General features: G+C 43.0%; 1 protein-coding gene and 1 long non-coding RNA gene across 2 annotated transcripts in view; one reads left to right on the top strand and one right to left on the bottom strand.

Moving 5' to 3' along the window:
• The window catches only part of rif1 (replication timing regulatory factor 1), a 28,982-nt gene extending 13,062 nt beyond the window's left edge, over nucleotides 1-15,920 (bottom strand). The window contains exons 1-23 of the mRNA XM_085764762.1: nucleotides 15,786-15,920; nucleotides 15,077-15,109; nucleotides 13,041-13,178; nucleotides 12,854-12,932; nucleotides 11,803-11,899; nucleotides 11,529-11,659; nucleotides 11,183-11,277; nucleotides 9,669-9,858; nucleotides 9,481-9,573; nucleotides 8,726-8,864; nucleotides 8,483-8,634; nucleotides 7,312-7,426; nucleotides 6,943-7,119; nucleotides 6,748-6,858; nucleotides 6,554-6,616; nucleotides 4,661-4,764; nucleotides 4,390-4,476; nucleotides 4,229-4,302; nucleotides 3,266-3,446; nucleotides 2,500-2,607; nucleotides 2,252-2,401; nucleotides 1,565-1,664; nucleotides 626-915 (exon numbers count right to left, since the gene is read on the bottom strand). Coding sequence (XP_085620888.1) covers nucleotides 626-915; nucleotides 1,565-1,664; nucleotides 2,252-2,401; nucleotides 2,500-2,607; nucleotides 3,266-3,446; nucleotides 4,229-4,302; nucleotides 4,390-4,476; nucleotides 4,661-4,764; nucleotides 6,554-6,616; nucleotides 6,748-6,858; nucleotides 6,943-7,119; nucleotides 7,312-7,426; nucleotides 8,483-8,634; nucleotides 8,726-8,864; nucleotides 9,481-9,573; nucleotides 9,669-9,858; nucleotides 11,183-11,277; nucleotides 11,529-11,659; nucleotides 11,803-11,899; nucleotides 12,854-12,932; nucleotides 13,041-13,156 — 2,652 coding nt within the window. The 5' untranslated portion in view covers nucleotides 13,157-13,178; nucleotides 15,077-15,109; nucleotides 15,786-15,920. The remainder of the gene's footprint in view (nucleotides 1-625; nucleotides 916-1,564; nucleotides 1,665-2,251; nucleotides 2,402-2,499; nucleotides 2,608-3,265; nucleotides 3,447-4,228; nucleotides 4,303-4,389; nucleotides 4,477-4,660; nucleotides 4,765-6,553; nucleotides 6,617-6,747; nucleotides 6,859-6,942; nucleotides 7,120-7,311; nucleotides 7,427-8,482; nucleotides 8,635-8,725; nucleotides 8,865-9,480; nucleotides 9,574-9,668; nucleotides 9,859-11,182; nucleotides 11,278-11,528; nucleotides 11,660-11,802; nucleotides 11,900-12,853; nucleotides 12,933-13,040; nucleotides 13,179-15,076; nucleotides 15,110-15,785) is intronic.
• The window catches only part of LOC146965504 (uncharacterized), a 518,674-nt gene that overhangs the window by 353,058 nt on the left and 147,818 nt on the right, over nucleotides 1-17,798 (top strand). The window lies entirely within an intron of this gene.

The following is a 17,798-nucleotide window of genomic DNA, read 5'->3' as shown; positions in this document are numbered from 1 at the left end:
CAATTCGATTCTTCTACGATTTTTTGGATGGCGATTCGATTTAAATTGCGATTCTACGATATTGCTGATTCTCTCGATTTTTAGTCTGCACACAAACACTGTAGGAGCCTATCAATTAACATACTCCATTATAAAGTGAACTTAAACCCTTTTCAAAACCTGTACTCTCTGTATATAAAAAAGGTGAACAAATGGACATTTTCTCACAAATCACAATATTTTTTTTAAAAATCCCCCAAAAAATCGATTTTTTGAAAAAAATATCAATTTAAAAATCGTCAAAAAAAAGATATCGCGATATTTATGTGAATCGATTTTTTCTTCCACCCCTAAATCATATGTAATTGAATCTAAACGAACAGAGTTATTAAAATCAAAATAAGGGTACATCTGATGTTGACAAGTAGATAAAGCTCATTAAAACTATTTCGACTCTTCATTAATCAGCCATTTTTAAAGTCTAATCCATTCCTCATTTTGTCTATTTAAATGTCAGTAGATATTAAAATCGTCCCATCAACAAACTGCAACTTTAAATATTCAGTTTCTTGTCACAAGAGTAGAAGAAAAACCAGAGAATCAAGTCAAATGAACTCATGTGTGACTGTGTTGATCTTGAACGCACCTTGGCCTGCAGCTGCGAGGTGAACGTGGGCGGCTCGCTGGCGGCCTGTTGGTAGAAGAGTGCGAGCGGCCGGATCAGAGAGGTCAGCGCCTCCCGGACGGCGTTGGCCAGGACGAGGTTGGTGAAGAGGGCGGAGAGGACGGAGACCAGGGCGACGCCCGTGGCCTCGGACGAAGCCTCGGGGTCGTCAAGGTAACCGTCCAGACACTGGACCAGCAGAGACTGGAAGGTGGACAAGTTCCCCAGAGTCTTGTTCTTCTTCTTCATCCAGTTGACGGGAGTGTGAGGAGCTGAGACAGACACAGGGGACTCTTCATAAACATCTAACTTAAAGGGATAGGTCAACATTTTGACCCATTGCCATAATCCCTAGAGTCACAGCAGTAGGTTCGTTACCTTTAATTGTCGGTGCAAGCTATACTCATCAAATACACAATCCAACAACTCCACAACGCTCTGGTGGACAAGTTGTGACCTGCACATTCACCACGCTATGAGATAATAACACAACGTTACCAGACAGAGTTGTTTTAGAGGGAAATGCAGAGTCTGCTTGATGAAAAACTGTCCCTGAAGGCAACGTGCATCAGTGGTTTTGCATGAATTTACCTCTAAAACAACTCTGTCTGGTAACGTTCTGTTGTTATCTCATAGCGTGGTGAGTGTGCAGGTCACAACTTGTCCACCAGAGCGTTGTGGAGTTGTTGGATTGTGTATTTGATGAGGGAAACCAAGAAATCCCATGAGCCTCCGTAGCGTAGCTCTGAGCAGCTCACGGCTCTGCTCCGCCGTTCTAAAAATAGCTTGCACCAACAAATAAAGGTAACGAACCTACTGCTATGACTATAGGGATTACAGCAATGGGCCAATTTGTCAAAATGTTGAACTCTCCCTTTAAAAGTTTCTCGGAAGACTGAAACAACAAGTTGAACTTCTTACACTTGAGCTTCTGTTGAAACTGAGGAGTGTACGGAGAGAAGTCGACACACTCCACCACCACCTGCAGGAGACTGGAGACGGCGTTTAACGTCGAAGGAACCTGGAGGATCAGACCGAGTCCACGTGTCACAACAAACACAAACATTCACAATGTTCTGAAAGAATTACATTAAAATAATTCTTTACAATTTTTCAAGATTTGTCACATAATTTTTCTGTCTTTTATTCTGTGTGTATCCACCTTTACATGAGGTTTCATCATTTCAAGTTTAAAAAGGGAATTCTTCAATTTTTTTTAAAACAAAACAGACAAAATACAATTGAAAGATGAAATAAATCTGTTCTGACATTTATATCTTGTTACAGTTTAGGTCAAATTACTATCTATATTCATTGTTGCTGAACAGATGAAATTCATATATAATATATTGTTGTGCTTAAGGTTAGATTGATATTTATATCCACTGCTTTTATAATGTATTGTCATGTTTTTATTCCATTTTAGTTGTTCTTTATTTCCCTGCACCAGCATGACAGATGCTAATTAGCTGTCGGCTAACTCTAGAGCAATTGTCCATTGAACGTCCCTGAGAAATAATTTTAAACATTTTCTTTCCTGCACAACTCATGTGATACTTTTTTTTTGTTAATGTTTGCATGACGCAGGAAATAAAAGCCTCTCCTCACCTTTAAGGCGTCTTTGTCGACCGACGACGTCATCTTTGCACACAGCTCCTCGCAGCAGATGTTCTCCTCGGCCGTGACCACCAGCGCCGAGCAGCGAGCGAACACCTTGTACAACTTGGACCAGGTGGACAACATCGACTTCTGAGCCGCCTGAGCAGAGTAGAAAAAAACACAAGAGATCAGAGTTATTTCACTAGAGACGGAGGGTGAAGATGAAGCGGTGAGATGTGAAGACGGACGGACGTCACCTGCTGCAGCGGCGCTCCAGGCAGGAGGTGAGTGACAGGAAACAGCAGAGCCGAGTGCATCGCGCTGAAGTTGTGCTCCAGAGCGTCGCCTTGGTTCACCTCATTAGACTGAAAATGGAGAACAATTAAAGATTAAACTCAATAATCTAAATAATCTGCTGTCATCACATCGACTCGTCTCTAATATCTGAGATCAAATATCTCGTCACAATTATTTATTCTCCCCCCAAAAAAATACTTTTGAGATGTAATTTCTACCTTAAAGGGCTTTTTATTAGCAAAAATCAAATATTGCTTTCATAAATACGTATTTTTTGATCACAGTGTGTAGATCAATTTGTTGTAGGTTACATTTTATAATTTGTAAACCTTTATGCAAAACAGAGCAACAAATCAAACTGTCAAAATAAAAACAAATTGATAAAAAAAAAAGACATTTTTAGTGTTTCTACAGTTTTTTTTGTAACTGGATCAAAATGTTTTACATAACATAATTATTTGTTCCATTTCTTTTTCTATTTGAGAGAAGTTGTGAACCTTGACAGTGACAAGTGGAACCAAATAAATAAAGAAAACTCTGTTTTATAATCAGTACGTTGCATTAGAGGTTTTTCTTTATACATTAATTTTAAAAAGACAATGTGATGCATGTCTTCTCTTTATAAACCAGACATCAGTTTGTGATCAGATTGCATTTCAAAATAATCTCAGATATTAAATAAACTTGTTATAAAAGTATAAAACTCCCCCCTCCGCCCCCTCCCACCTGTGTGATGGTGTCTGTGAGCGGAGCGACCATCACGCTCCACATCCTCAGCAGCTGCTCCTTGTTCGTCACCGAGGCGGCGCTGCCCCTCAGGGCGCCGAGCACCGACTCCGCAAACGCCAGAGGAGACGTGGGGCCGGACAGACCGCAGCCCACCAGCGTCTGGACGCACTGGAAGAACCTGAGACAGAGGACACATCCTGTTTATAGTTTGTGTTTTACAGAGAAAATCATAAAATATACCGAGCTGATTATTGTTTTATGGTGTGAAAAATGTAAATTTAAAAAACATGCGAGTCAAAATATCTAAATAAAAATAATTTAAAATCAGCCTGGAGTTTAAATTTCTGCCACTGTGACAAGGAAAACTCCTGAAATAAGTTTTTAAACATGCAAGATTTTGCAGAATATTGATCATTAAAGGGACAACGAGGAGTTTTGGAAAAGCAACACTACATTTATGAGCCTCCGCGCACCGTGAAATTCTTTGACCGGCGCAAGACGAACTCGTGTTTTCATTCATCAAGAATTAAAGTCAGAGGTTCGAAGACGATCAGATACCGTCGTAGTTCCGATTAGTTATTCTCATGACTTCTCATGCATTTCCGCCACCACTAATAACAAACGACAAAACGATATATTTATCGAAAATGGGCCCATTAACAAGTGTGGGTAACGTAGATTCATCCACATTAATATGAGACTTTATTGTTGCGGAAGTTTTCATTCTGCCGCTGGAGAAACTCCTCGTTGTCCCTTTAACTGAAGTCTCAGGTGTCCACAGGGTTTGAAGAGACATCTACTGCACCAGTGCATGATGGGTAGCTGCAGCAACAACACCCAATCAAACTAATGCTGACCACAGCTTTGGCTGAATTACACTAATCAATCCTTAAAATGTTCTTTTCACATATTCACATTTACAGAGTCATATCATCATTTAAAAATTTGCCGTTGACCGACCTCTCGTCCTGGATGAAGGCCGACAGCAGGCTGCTGTTGTAGAGCAGCAGGATGAGGAACAGAGCTGGAGTTCCCTGCAGAGAGGGGGGAAAAAAACACAGGTTCACATCTAATCCAATCTAATAAAATAAACAAACAAATAAACATGGATCAACACTCACGTTCAACACGTCCATCTTCCCGACCTGGTAGGAGGTGGAGCCCAGGACTCTGTGAGGGATCCCGGTCACCGTGGCCTCCAGCAGCAGCTGAGGGGGAACAGGAAACAGAAGAAAACACTTTAGTTTATTTTATTAATAATAAATAAGTAATAAACTACTTTATTTCATAGTTGAATTAACTTATTTGTGATGAACTCTTGTGTTGTGCAGTGAACAACATGTTTGTAATAAATAATAAATAAACAGATCTGAGTCCGGTCTGTGGTCTCACCAGGACTCTGTCTGCAGGAAGAGCCTCCGACGCCACGATGGTCTGAAGAGCCTGAAGCATCAGAGTCAAGACCTCACTGCCCTGACGCTCCTTCTTACTGCCCACTGAGGAGGAGGAGGAGGGAGAAGGAGGAGGAGGAGGAGGAGGAGGAGGAGGGTGAGGAGGAAGAGGAGGAGGAGGAGGGAGAGGAGGAGGAGGAGAAGAAGGAGGAGGAGGAGTAAGAAGAGAAAGAGGAGGAGGAGGAGGAGAAGAGGAGGAGGAAGAGGAGGAGGAGGAGGGGGAGAAGGAGGAGGAGGAAGAGAAGGAGGAGGAAGAAGAGGAGGAGGAGGAGGAGGAAGAGAAGGAGGAGGGAGAGGAGGAGGAGAAAAGGTGAAGGAGGAAGAGGAAGAAGAGGAGGAAGAGGAGTAAAAAGAGGAAGAGGAGGAGGAAGATGAGGAGGAGAAATAGGAGGAGGAGGAGGGGGAGGAAGACAAGGAGAAGGAGGAAGAGGAGTAAGAAGAGAAAGAGGAGGAGGAGGAAGAGGAGGAGGAGAAAAGGTGAAGGAGGAAGAGGAAGAAGAGGAAGATGAGGAGGAGAAATAGGAGGAGGAGAAAAGGAGGAAGAGGAGGAAGAGAAGAAGGAAGAAGAGGAGTAAGAAGAGAAAGATGAGGAGGAAGAGAAGGATGAGAAATAGGAGGAGAAAAAGGAAGAGGAGAAGGAGGGGGGGGAAGAGGAGGAAGAGGAGAAATATGAGGAGGAGGAAGAGGAGGAAGGAGGAGGAGGAAGAGGAGTAAGAGAAGAGGAGGAGGAGAAAAGGAGGAAGAGGAAGATGAGGAGGAAGAGGATGAAGAAGAGGGAGAGGAGGAGAAATAGGAGGAAGAGAAGAAGAGGAGAAGGAGGAAGATGAGAAATAGGAGGAGGAGGAGGAGGAGGAGGAGAGACTCATCAACAGGAAACAAACAAACCAACACCACGGAGCTCCTGAGGTTTAAACTCGTGTCTGACTGAGAGAATAATCTTCATCATCATCGGGGGACGAAGCCTCAGAGTTTTGTCTCTCGTCACGACCTCCGGGACTCGGAGGCTCAGACTTAAACTGACGAAGACGATGAGAGCGCGTCGCCTCGGAGACGAGGACGAGGTCTCGCTGTCCCCGTCTCCAGGGCAACCAGTCAGAGTTTCATCTATGTGGAGCTGCGAGGAGGAGGCCACGACTCAGAGCCCCCCCCATGAGGAGCAGCCGCCACAACACCACACACAGCAGCTCAACACGTTACCGTGGAGACAACAGACACAAAGATTATCAAACAGGGAGGAGGTTGTTTTTATTTATTTTTATTTTTTTATGTTTTCTCGTTTCAAACTCGAGTCTGATTCTTCGGTAACACTTTACTTGAATAGGTATTCATAAGATTGACATAAAACTGTTATAACCATGACATAACAGCTGTCATAAACATCAATGAATACTTATGACAGCTGTTGTTAAGTGTTATTCGGTCAGTTATGTCACTTTTAATGCAAAGTTGACATTATTTCAGATGTTTTTGTTCTGACAACTTGACATAAAGACAATTTAAACTGTCATAGCAGACCTAATTGCCAAACTTTAAAAATTATGTCAAGTTCTCATAACAAAAACATCTCAAACAATGTCAACTTTGCATTAAAAGTGACATAACTTACCGAATGACACTTAACGACAGCTGTCATAAGTATTCATTGATGTTTATGACAGCTGTTATGTCATGGTTATGACAGTGTTATGTCAATCTTATGAATACCTATTCAAGTAAAGTGTTACCGATTCTTCTTTAGATTTTTATAAAATGGTTTTGTGTCTTTTCTCTCAGACGTCGTGTCGTCGTGTTCAGCTGCTGGACATTAACATCACAGTAACATCACATGACTCACCAGACTCGATGGTCACGTTGACGTAACGGACGAGACTCGTCCAGATGACGGACAGCAGCGAATCTGAAGGACAGGAAAAAAAACAGCAGCTTTTAGGTTAAAACAGGAACATAAACACGTTGTTTCTCCTTCTGACTGTGTAGAAACTTTAAAACCTGGACTTCCTCAAAGAAAAGAAAAGAGAAGTGGTTCACCTGGAGCGTCTCTGCCGACGTTGATGAATCCGTCTCTGGCGTTGGAGACGAGCACGGCGGCGTGTTTGGTGAAGGAGGACGAGCCGGAGAGCAGCGGCTGCTTCAGAGGCTCTGGAGGAGAAAAACAACACCGTCGTCACAAAACAGTTAAACCACAAAAACATCCAAACACGGCTTCACGACGCCGCCTCTCACCCAGACTCAGGTTGAGTTTCCTCTTGGCTGCCACGGCGACGGCCTCGGGGCCCAGGAAGTAGTGCAGCAGCATCTCGAGGCCGAGCAGCTGGATGGACGGGAAGACGGAGGGAAGCTGCAGGCTGGAGTTCAGACTCAACCGGGTCGAGTTGGCCGAGGTGTTGAAGCCCGGAGCTCCTAAAGAGGAATTTAAATAATATGGCTTCATTCTCGTAAAATTATGACTTCATTCTCGAAATCTGTGAAAAAATAATTTCTCAATGTGGCGTTAATACTCCGTCATAGTCGAGAGACCTTTAGACTTTAGCATTACGGCTCATTCACAAAAACAGCGTTCAGTGTAAACCCCTGCTGGAGGAGTGAACGAACCGGTTTTGGGAGTTCCCGGTGGAGCGGCTCCGTTGGGAGCGGCGGCTCTGGACGGTGTCCCGGGGACGGAGGGGGGGTCGGAGCCGATGGTGCAGTTGAGCAGAGGAACAGAGACCTGGACAGAGACAAGACACAGAGTGTTTTTACTGTGGACATCAACACACACGTATCTGAAAACAAAACAGATTCTATTCATGAGGTTTTTCGCCTGTTGATTCACATTTTAGGTGTTTCTGAAAACTCTGGACAAAGTGGAGAGGTTGTTGTGATACTGATCTGACATTTACTGAACATTTGGAGCATGAAGATCACCAGCGTCAGTTTTACGATGCTGTTCTCATCGTCTTACAACAAGAAGAGCTGCTGCAGGACGGCGGCTAAGGACAGAGGACACAGCGTGTTCTCATGTGCGCCGGACGCTTTTTGCAACTGGGTCGAAGGGTTTGTTTTGTTGAGCTGGGTCTCAGTCCGCAGCCTGTTGTATTCTCACTGAGCCAAAAGGTCCAAACTAATCTGAGTTTGTGTCAAGTCAAAGTCCTTCAGCTTCCTGAACGTCAAGGTTTATGACAGTAAACATACGGCACTTTTCCACTAGCGCGACACACGGCTCCACTCAGTTTTTTTGCTGTTCCACTAGTACCTGGTACTTTTTTGTTAACAGTCCTGGTTCCAAGTGAGCCGAGGCGATACTAAAACATGATGTCAGCCGATTGCCTTCCACTGATCGACGACGACCCCCCCACCCCCGCTGAGTAGGAACTATGAAGAACTCAGCTGTGATGGAAAAGAACCTGAACCGAGTCGAGCTGGAACTGTGTAGTGGAAAAGGTCCAAGAGGTCACACACACCTGACGCCACTTTTTTGTTGTTTCTGGTGAAACGTGGAAGCGGCGACTCAAAGAATCTGGAACCTGTCATAACAGGAGTCTGGTCCATGTGTGTGAGGATCATGAATAAAAAGGAAATGTGCAGATTTGCTTTGAAAGTTGATTTACGGCAAAACTTTCTCCTTGCTCTCCTAAAAGTTTTAGGGGCCACTGAGCTCCGAGTAAAAAAAAAAAAGTTATTCTGCAGTCACCTACAGGTCTGTCCTGTCGGTCATGACAGATCAACCACTGACGTTTCTAATGGAAATTCAATCAACTGGACGTTTCCTCACTGGCCCACTGACCTGGTCAAAGTTGGTGGACAGGTTGGGGCCGAGCTGCACCACCAGGTACCACCACACCTCCACCTTGGTGAGCAGCAGAGCTTCAGTCCTCACGTTGATGGACATGAGCGGCTGCATCAGCAGCTTCAACCGCTTGGCGCTGCACAGGATGTCTGAGGACCAACCAGACAAATACATTCAGAAAACTGCACACTAACGGCAGAGGTCACCGAGTTTTAAAAAGACGAGTGAGCCCGAGCCGACCTGGGTTGAGGGAGAAGTTGTCGATGAGGCTCTTCCAGGCGAGGAAGGCGATCTTCTTGATGGTGGGGGAGGAGCTGCGGAAGCCGAGCTCCTCCAGGTGCAGCAGGGAGTTGATGAAGGGACCTCCTCTGTGCAGCATCTGAGAGGAAACACACCTTTAACCCCTCTGAGAACAAAACACACACCTTTAACCCCTCTGAGAACAAAACACACACGTTTAACCCCTCTGAGACAAAACACACACGTTTAACCCCTCTGAGACAAAACACACACGTTTAACCCCTCTGAGAACAAAACACACACGTTTAACCCCTCTGAGAACAAAACACACACGTTTAACCCCTCTGAGACAAAACACAGGCTCCGAGCTGCAGGTGTGTGACTGTCCCTTAGAACTAAAAACTGACTGTAATAATCTCAGTTTATTTAATTTTCTTTTTTAAATAACAAATATCTTCACAGCTCTGGTTTCTAAGGTCAGTTAATGAGAAAATAACTGTCTGGCTAACTGTTGTATTGATTATTGGTTATTGAGCAGAGGAGAAAGTTTTGTTTTCCTGTTAATTTACAATATTTTAAGTCTCATCTGTGATCTTCGTCAACTCATCGACACATTTCATCCAACAATGAAACAAGCTGCTTTTTAAATTGAAGATGTTTCTGCAGCTCTTGAAGTTTGTATTAAATCTAATGTGTTTTATTATATTACTATAAGTTATAATTATCATCATCATCATTAGTGAACTTGACTTCACCTTCCCGAGCAGCTTCACGAACAGCGGCCAGAGCTTCAGGACGTTGGTTTCGTTCTTGGACGTGAAGAGTTTCTGCAGCTCTGGGATCAGTTTCTGTGGAGACGACGATAAATAAAAAACAGTCACATCCACATGAATATAAACTATGATGTTTCAGATGTTTCAGCCGCTGACGTGCCGCCGCTCACCGTTGACATCAGGGGCTCGATGATGGCGGCCACCGCCGTCTGTTTGTCCAGCAGCAGCGGCATCCCCATCTCCATGGCGGCCGCCGCCCGCAGACGGACCTTGGAGGCCGAGTGGACGACCAGAGGAACGACCAGCTTGGCCCAGCGCACGGCGCCGTCGCCCATCTGATCTGGGACCTGCTCCAGGAGCCTTCACACACACACACACACACACACACACACACACACACCGAGGTCAGCAGCAACATCAACAAACCTCAACTTCATTTAAACGTCCGGGAGGAAAACAACGTTCAGGTTCTTCATTTGTAGAACGATCAAAAGTTTATTTACTTTATTTTATCACTGTCATGGTTTAAAGGCATAGTTCAATATTTTGGTAAATTGGCCCATAATCCCTATAGTCGTAGCAGTAGGTTCGTTATCTTTAATTGTCGGTGCAAGCTGTTTTTAGAACGGCGGAGCAGAGTCGTGAGCTGCTCAGAGCTACGCTACGGAGGCTCATGGGATTTCTTGGTTTCCCTCATCAAACTCATCAAATACACAATCCAACAACTCCACAACGCTCTGGTGGACAAGTTGTGACCTGCACATTCACCACGCTATGAGATAATAACACAACGTTACCAGACAGAGTTGTTTTAGAGGGAAATTCATGCAAAACCACTGATGCACGTTGCCTTCAGGGACAGTTTTTCATCAAGCAGTCTCTGTATTTCCCTCTAAAACAACTCTGTGTGGTAACGTTGTGTTATTATCTCATAGCGTGGTGAATGTGCAGGTCACAACTTGTCCACCAGAGCGTTGTGGAGTTGTTGGATTGTGTATTTGATGAGTTTGATGAGGGAAACCAAGAAATCCCATGAGCCTCCGTAGCGTAGCTCTGAGCAGCTCGCGGCTCTGCTCCGCCGTTCTAAAAACAGCTTGCACCGACAATTAAAGGTAACGAACCTACTGCTATGACTATAGGGATTATGGCAATGGGCCATTTTGCCAAAATTTTGAACTATGCCTTTAAAAACCAAGTGTAGAATATAAATAAAAAAAGAAATACAGAATTGTTTATTTGACCCGTTTGATTTTAATTTAAATCACATTTTGTTCCTGAACTCCAGCCGACGGCTGAAATCAGAACAAGACTGATTATTTTTGGATAAAGTTAAATCCAAAACTGAGGGTTTGATCCAGATTGAAACTGGATCACATGATCCGACCTGATCTCACAATCTGTTTTTAGTTCTGAACAACTTGGCCCTGGTGCTGAGAACCAGAACCAGGCTGCAGCGATGAAACATGTTCTTTCATATCGTCCTTTCACTTTGACCAAAAGCAGGTTTTTCATCTTGAAGGCCAAATATAAAATGAGTTAATGAGTCCAGATTTCTGGGTCAAAGTTTCAGGTTGAGCCTTTGATTTGTGTTTACGAAATAAAACTCAAACTTTCTGATTCTTTTTCTTAACGTCGCAATAATTTGACATGAATGAGCCCTTTTCTTTTTTTCCCTTTCCTCTACCTGATGATGACGTTGAGAGCTTCGTGCTCCATCACCACAGACTGGATGTCGTCTCTGCTCCACACACTCTCCAGAGTTCCCAGTATCGACGGCACCTGAGCAGGAAACAATTAAACAAACATGGATCAACATCGACAAACATGAAGAGAAACATTAAAGCTCCCTCATTTAAACAGTCTCTCCAGGAAAACACAAATTGTTATATGCAACTTTTTTGCGACAGAAATGCGGTGATCATGAAATCATACAAGCTGCAGAGATTTGGTGCATTTTGCATGGAAACCTGTGATTTATGCTGCACCTGTGAAAAAAATTGTTTTATTTTGCCGCTGCTCCTGATTCTCACCTTTTTGCCGACCACGTCTGGAGGGAAGCTCTGTTTGGAGATTACCCACAATGCCCTGGTGCAGGTGTTCTTGTCTGTGGACTTCGTGACCAGGGAGCAAAGTGCTGTCAGTATGTCGGCGGTGAACGTCTCTGCAGAAACAACACAGACACAGGAGGAGTCGGTCAGCAGCAGCAGCAGGTTTGAATCCCACCAGGTCCAATAAACCAGGATGAATGAAATATGTAGATTAATGTAAATATGTAGATTAATGTAAATATGTAAATGAACGCACCAGGAACTCCAGAGACGACCTGCGAGTGGTAAACACAGAAGCCCAGAGCCTGCAGGGCGGCCTGGCCCAGCTCCACGTTAGGACTGGAGATGTGAACCTGGAGACGACATCACATCATTAACACAACAGCTACACAAACAGCTGGACTGTCAGAATAACAGCACGTGTGCAGAGGATGTGAAAAGAACATGTTAAAGCTTAATTGTTTTAAAGTTAGCCTCGCAAATGTATGTTTACAAAGTGTATTTCTGTTGCAGGTGTAAAACTACGGCATTCACAAAGCAAGGAACTGAAACACTGTACAATCGTAACTCAGTTTAAGAAGATGTTTAAAAAAGACAAAACAGGTGCCTATGAAGAAGAAGAAGGAAAAAAAGAAGAGATAGACGAATTGTGTCATTGCTACTTTTTTGGTTTGTTTTTCTTGTTTTTATCATATGTTTTCTTATCTTTAATTCTCTGAAATAGTGTGTTGCATTGGTGTTAATGTTTGGTATCTAAGCTAATGTAATTATAACTATAGAAAGGGGCAGGTATTATGAGTAGGGATGGGGATCGTTTAGGTTTTAACCGATACCAAACGGTACTTTTGACTTTTGTGTCGGTGCTTAAAGATGACAAACACACAAACTTTGTCCAAAAACGGTGCCTTTTCATTTTTAAGGCATTTTGTGACGTGCAAGAACAGAATATTAATTTAAATAGCCTAATATAAATACAACTAAGACTAAGGAAAAAATTAACCAATATAAAAAAAACTAACAAACTGTCATGTCATTTATCATAACAAAAACAGGACAGGCACAGCAACAGAGCTAAAGGGGCGGTACGTCTAATTAAAAAATCCGTGGCACCAAATGAAGCACCGAAATTTGCATTGCTTTTTGTTTCCATTATGGTATAAGTACCCATCCCTAATTATAAGTTTTCCTTCATCCTGCGCGTTACCATTTTGGTGTCATGTATGTAATTATGTAATTTGTGCAATTATGTAATGTATAAATGGAATAAATACATATGAAATGAAATGTGTGTTGTGCGACATACTCACCAGGATGGCTTTACCCAGTCGAGGAAAGTGCTTTTCAACAGCAGGGAGGAAGTGTCGTCCCTCCTCTCCGCTGAGTCGGCTGCACAAATAAAAATTAAAAACACAGAAACAAAACGTTAATTAGTAATCCGGCTCCTGGAGGACCAGGTGAAGGATCCAGAGCTGCCGGTCGGACTCGGAGACTCACTTGGCGATGGTGAGGTAGGCGTCGGTCTGGTCGGGCAGTGCAGCGGCGCCGTCCTCCAGAGACTCCAGCAGAGGGAGGAAGCTGGAGCCGCTCGGAGGCCCCGCCGTCGCCATCATTATTACTGCTGCTCCGCTACACCTGGAGACACAGACAGAGACAGAGCTTCACTCTACAGGTCTGCATGCACAAGTCCCTTATGTTCAAGGTTCAACGTCAACTTCATTATCCTTGTGAGGAAACTCATGTCACATGTCCAACATGTAGGTAAAGAAACACAACACACACCAACAAAACTGTCCCACTGAAACCCTAACCCAAAAATAAAACTACATAAAAAGACAATCCAGTTCATAAAGAGGAGAATCCATGATTTAAAATGGAAAAAAATCCAAGTGTCAGCCTTGGTGAAAACCTCCAGCTGGTATGAATCTCTCCATCAATTAATCCATCACAAAGATCCACAAGACAAGATAGAAAGAAGACAATACAAAGAGCGGCCGATAGGCATCCTGAGCCTCCAATCAGGGGACCAACCTCAGTGCGTCAAGAGATACCGCAACAGTGACTGATCAGATTAAATATTCAACAGATTAAGTATAAATAAATATGCAAACATCCCCATACAAATAAAGATAATGATCTAAATAAGTGTAATCCATCTAAAAAGGTAAATACATATAATGGCCATTCTCAGCCAAATCAGATTACCATGATCAAACAATACTATATTAATATAAAATAATTATTAATTAGATAATCTAAAATATACATCATTCACAATCTTTTATACTGATTGGTCTAGTGGCTGGTATCTGAGTCTGCATCTACACCTGCTTTGCTTGTGTGAAACAACCTGCATGTACACGACACACAGACGCAAACGAGGAGGAAATGAGCCGGTAAACAAATATGGACGCTGAGGAAATGAACACAATATGTAAAGCGATTTTTTTTTTCCCCTCCAAAAGCATTTTTTAAAAAGGTGAAGAGAATATCATTGGTCACATTTCAGAGCCGAGGAGGAGGAGGAAGAAGAAGAGCATTGTTGAATTTCCCGCCGTCACGTGCAGCTTGATCTGTGTTTCTGTCAGATATCTGCTTTATTTCCACACGTGAATCTGATTTCCACCCGAGAGAAAACCAACACAACAATCTCTGAATGTAGAATAAATCCATAAAAACAGACGGTTTCCCTGTCACAGTGTTTGTGCTGCTCTGTCTTCACTAACACATCACGAGGTTCCTGCACCAGCAGCTTTAATCTCATCATCCTGTTAATCAACCAGCTCAGACCACAGGACAGTTGTTACACATCTGGACAGTTAGAAGGAGGATCCACTTTTACAGATGTGCTGTTTTTTTTAATCATTTTATCATGTCATCCAATTTCTTCTTTCTTATTTATAACTTTTGATTGATCAGCCAGGTCTTTGTAGATCACATCACACACAGGGTTTCTATTTTTTACAAAAAGCTCTCTTCCACCTCCGTCCTACTTTTACACATCTGTACAAAGACAAACTGGCCTGAAAAGCTCCACACATGCATCTGCACCAGTTACCAGGGGAAATCAAGTCAAGACAAGTAACTTTGTTTTGCAGCAGGAGGATGACCCCAATTTAAAAGGACAAGACACAAAACTAAACACTTAATCAACACAGGACAGAGACGACGTGGACAGGAATCAAGCTCAGACAATTCATGCTCCATAAAAATACGTAACTGTAAAACATGTTAAGAGCACAATGACACAGGGAGCAGTGAATAAGTAAAAAACTAAATGGATAAAGTAAGTTAAACTATATAAATAATGAACTAAACCTAATAAAAAGGAGTGCAGTATAACTTATTTAAAAGACAAACAGAAGCAGCATGTGGTCTTTGACTTCGGGGGCCATAAATATGTAGTTAAAAGAGTTTATAATATATAATTAATGCTGAAATAATAATGATAAACTTAATTTGTATGCACTTGAGCTACAAACTGTTTTACAAGTTTAAAAAATGAGCAGGGCCAAAACCCCAGATGTTCATACCTCAGTCAGATGTTTTGTCCACAGTATCCACAGCTGTAAAGACAAGAGGAGAAAAGTTAAGACAGTGTTAAAAAAAACAGCTGCTAGTGAAGGCATCTGAACACTGTGTGTGTGTGTGTGTGTGTGTGTGTGTGTGTGTGTGTGTGTGTGTGTGTGTGTGTGTGTGTGTGTGTGTGTGTGTGTGTGTGTGTGTGTGTGTGTGTGTGTGTGTGTGCGTGCGTGCGTGTGTGTGTTGGCTGCTGCTACATGGAGGCTATTACATTGCATCACATCACAAACGAAAACAAAACAATCACCCAAAAACTGATTCAACACTGTTTTTTCCGACGCTGTTTGAGACCCTCCGCTGCTGCAGACACTGGGTCCGTGAACGCATCACTGTGCACAGCTCTGAACCATGCGACGAGCAGCAGCGGCTAGTTAGCAGCTAGCAGCAGCAAAACTTTGGTACACACACACACAGGTGGTGGACTGGACACACAAACACACGCGCACGCACACTGACACCGCTTCACCTGTCCGCAGCTGGAGGACAGGTGAGCCGGTGTGCACGCTTATTAACACACAGGTGAACGCGTAAAAAGATGGATAAAACTATAAAAGTCTGTGTTGTTGTGTTTTTTCTGCAGGGCTAGCAGCATAGATATATACCTAAGGGCTAGCACCAGCAGCAGCAGCACCAGCAGCAGCAGCAGCAGCAGCGACTCACCGCAGAGTTCAGGACCGAGAGGAAGCAGCGCAGCAGCGGCAGCGACACCGCATCCAAGCCGGGGAGAGGCACCAGGCCGTCGGCTTCACTGTCCGCCGTGTGTCGCGCTTCTGTCCGCGGTGTGTGAGCTCGGTTCGGTCAGTCGGCCTCTTCTTCCTCCTCCTGTGGCTCCTTGTGCTGCTGCCTGCTGCTCTGTTTTTTACCCCGCGAAATCCTGCTGGCGCCAAACCACCACGCATACGTACAAAATTACCTTTGACCCGCCGACGTCACAACCGGCCCCGCCCATTTTTTACCTTATAAGGAAAGCAGCGAACTGACGCCGTTGAAAACCATTGAATAATGATAATGATGCTATATATATATATTATATTCTGCACTCATCTTCTGTTTGTGTGAAATACTGTGACACAATTTGTGCAAATATTTAAAAACACAATATTGCATTAAAAAAAACAACCCAATATTTATATATTATTTAATATTTATCCACAATTTTAGTTTAGTTTAGATTAGATTAGATATAGGCTATCTTTATTTCAGTCTCAAGGTCCATAGGCAAAATGAACAACACAACAGACACACAACACATAAGATAAAAGAGAATAAAGCTAGAAAATATATATATTTGATGTCAAAAACTGAAATTTCTATGAAGTTAAAAAAAAAAAAAAGAGAGACAACTGTACCAGTGTCTCCAGTACAGAGACTGATGGAGCTACTGTTGATGTTGGTCAAACTATTGATTATATTATCTTCTGAGGCATCAAGCCAACATATAAATGTATACATAAGGTTTTTAAGTAAAGCGTTAAAGGGATAGTTCACCCAAAATGCAAATTGCACTCATTATCTCACCCTCATATCGACTAAGGGCTGGGAGAAGTTATCCGTGGCATCTCTGAATTACAGGGGGTCTCGGCGTAGCAGTGCATGTCCATATAACAGTTGCAAATGGATACCACTTTTCTTCGTAACAAAAGGACACACCAAAAAACATCCAAATACCTCCATGCTGCTCGTATGTAATGTCCGTCTTGTATTGAAGCCCCGAAATGCAAAATTGTTCCGAAAAAAATCAAATAAGTCTATATTTCAAGCTTGTTTGTAGCGGAAGCTCCTCTTCCTGGTTCGTCCAAATTGGACGGACCAGGAATGTTTGGATGTTTATAGGTGTGTCTTTTTGTTACGAAGACAGTTGGTATCCATTTGCAACCGTTATATGGATGCACTGCTACGCCGAGACCCCCTGTAACTCAGAGAAGCCACTGAGGACTCTGAAACTTCTCCCAGCCCTTAGTCCACATGAGGGTGAGTAGATAATGAGTGAAATTTCAATTTTGGGTGAACTATCCCTCTAAGGGTGTTGACACCTGTATTTCACTCGCACTCAGCCATCGAGGTCTCTTAAGTAAAATTCTCAATGCATATAGGCAACCTGCAGTTTCTGCATGCTTGCTTTCTTATAGTTAACCCACAGGTGCATGGTGTGCAGAGGTGTACAGTACTGAGCTTTGAACAGAGATTTTTTGACATCATCTGTACACCAATGAAACCTGCAAGCAAGAGTATTTGCCTGCACATACAGTTTGCAGCACTGCCTATAAATATCGTCATCATCTGTCATGTCGTCTGTAAGGAAATGGCCAAGGTAGATGAGAAAACTTTATTGTCACATTTGGCATGGATCAGAACACATTGAAAGAAGACAGACATGATAAAAACAAAAACTTTGATAAAATCCATTTAGATTAGATTAGATGAGAATTAGATTATAAAAGTAGCCTACTGGTATATGTCAGGTTGAAAAAACAGGAAAACTGACATGCATGTTCGTTCGTTTATTCCAAGAGAGGACAAACAACCACGTTCCGGTTAACTATTTATTAAATTGGATCATCAAAGGAATCAGATACAAAAAACTCTCCTGTTCAGGAAATCGCAGTCTGCAAGCAGTTAGCTGCAACCACCATCCCAAGAGAGCGAGAATTCTCTGTCATCTGCCCAAGACAA

The sequence above is a fragment of the Trachurus japonicus genome, chromosome 21 (assembly GCF_045865225.1).
Source record: "Trachurus japonicus isolate A0001 chromosome 21, Traja_1.0".
Lineage (NCBI taxonomy): Eukaryota > Metazoa > Chordata > Actinopteri > Carangiformes > Carangidae > Trachurus > Trachurus japonicus.
This window is presented reverse-complemented; position numbering and strand designations above follow the sequence as displayed.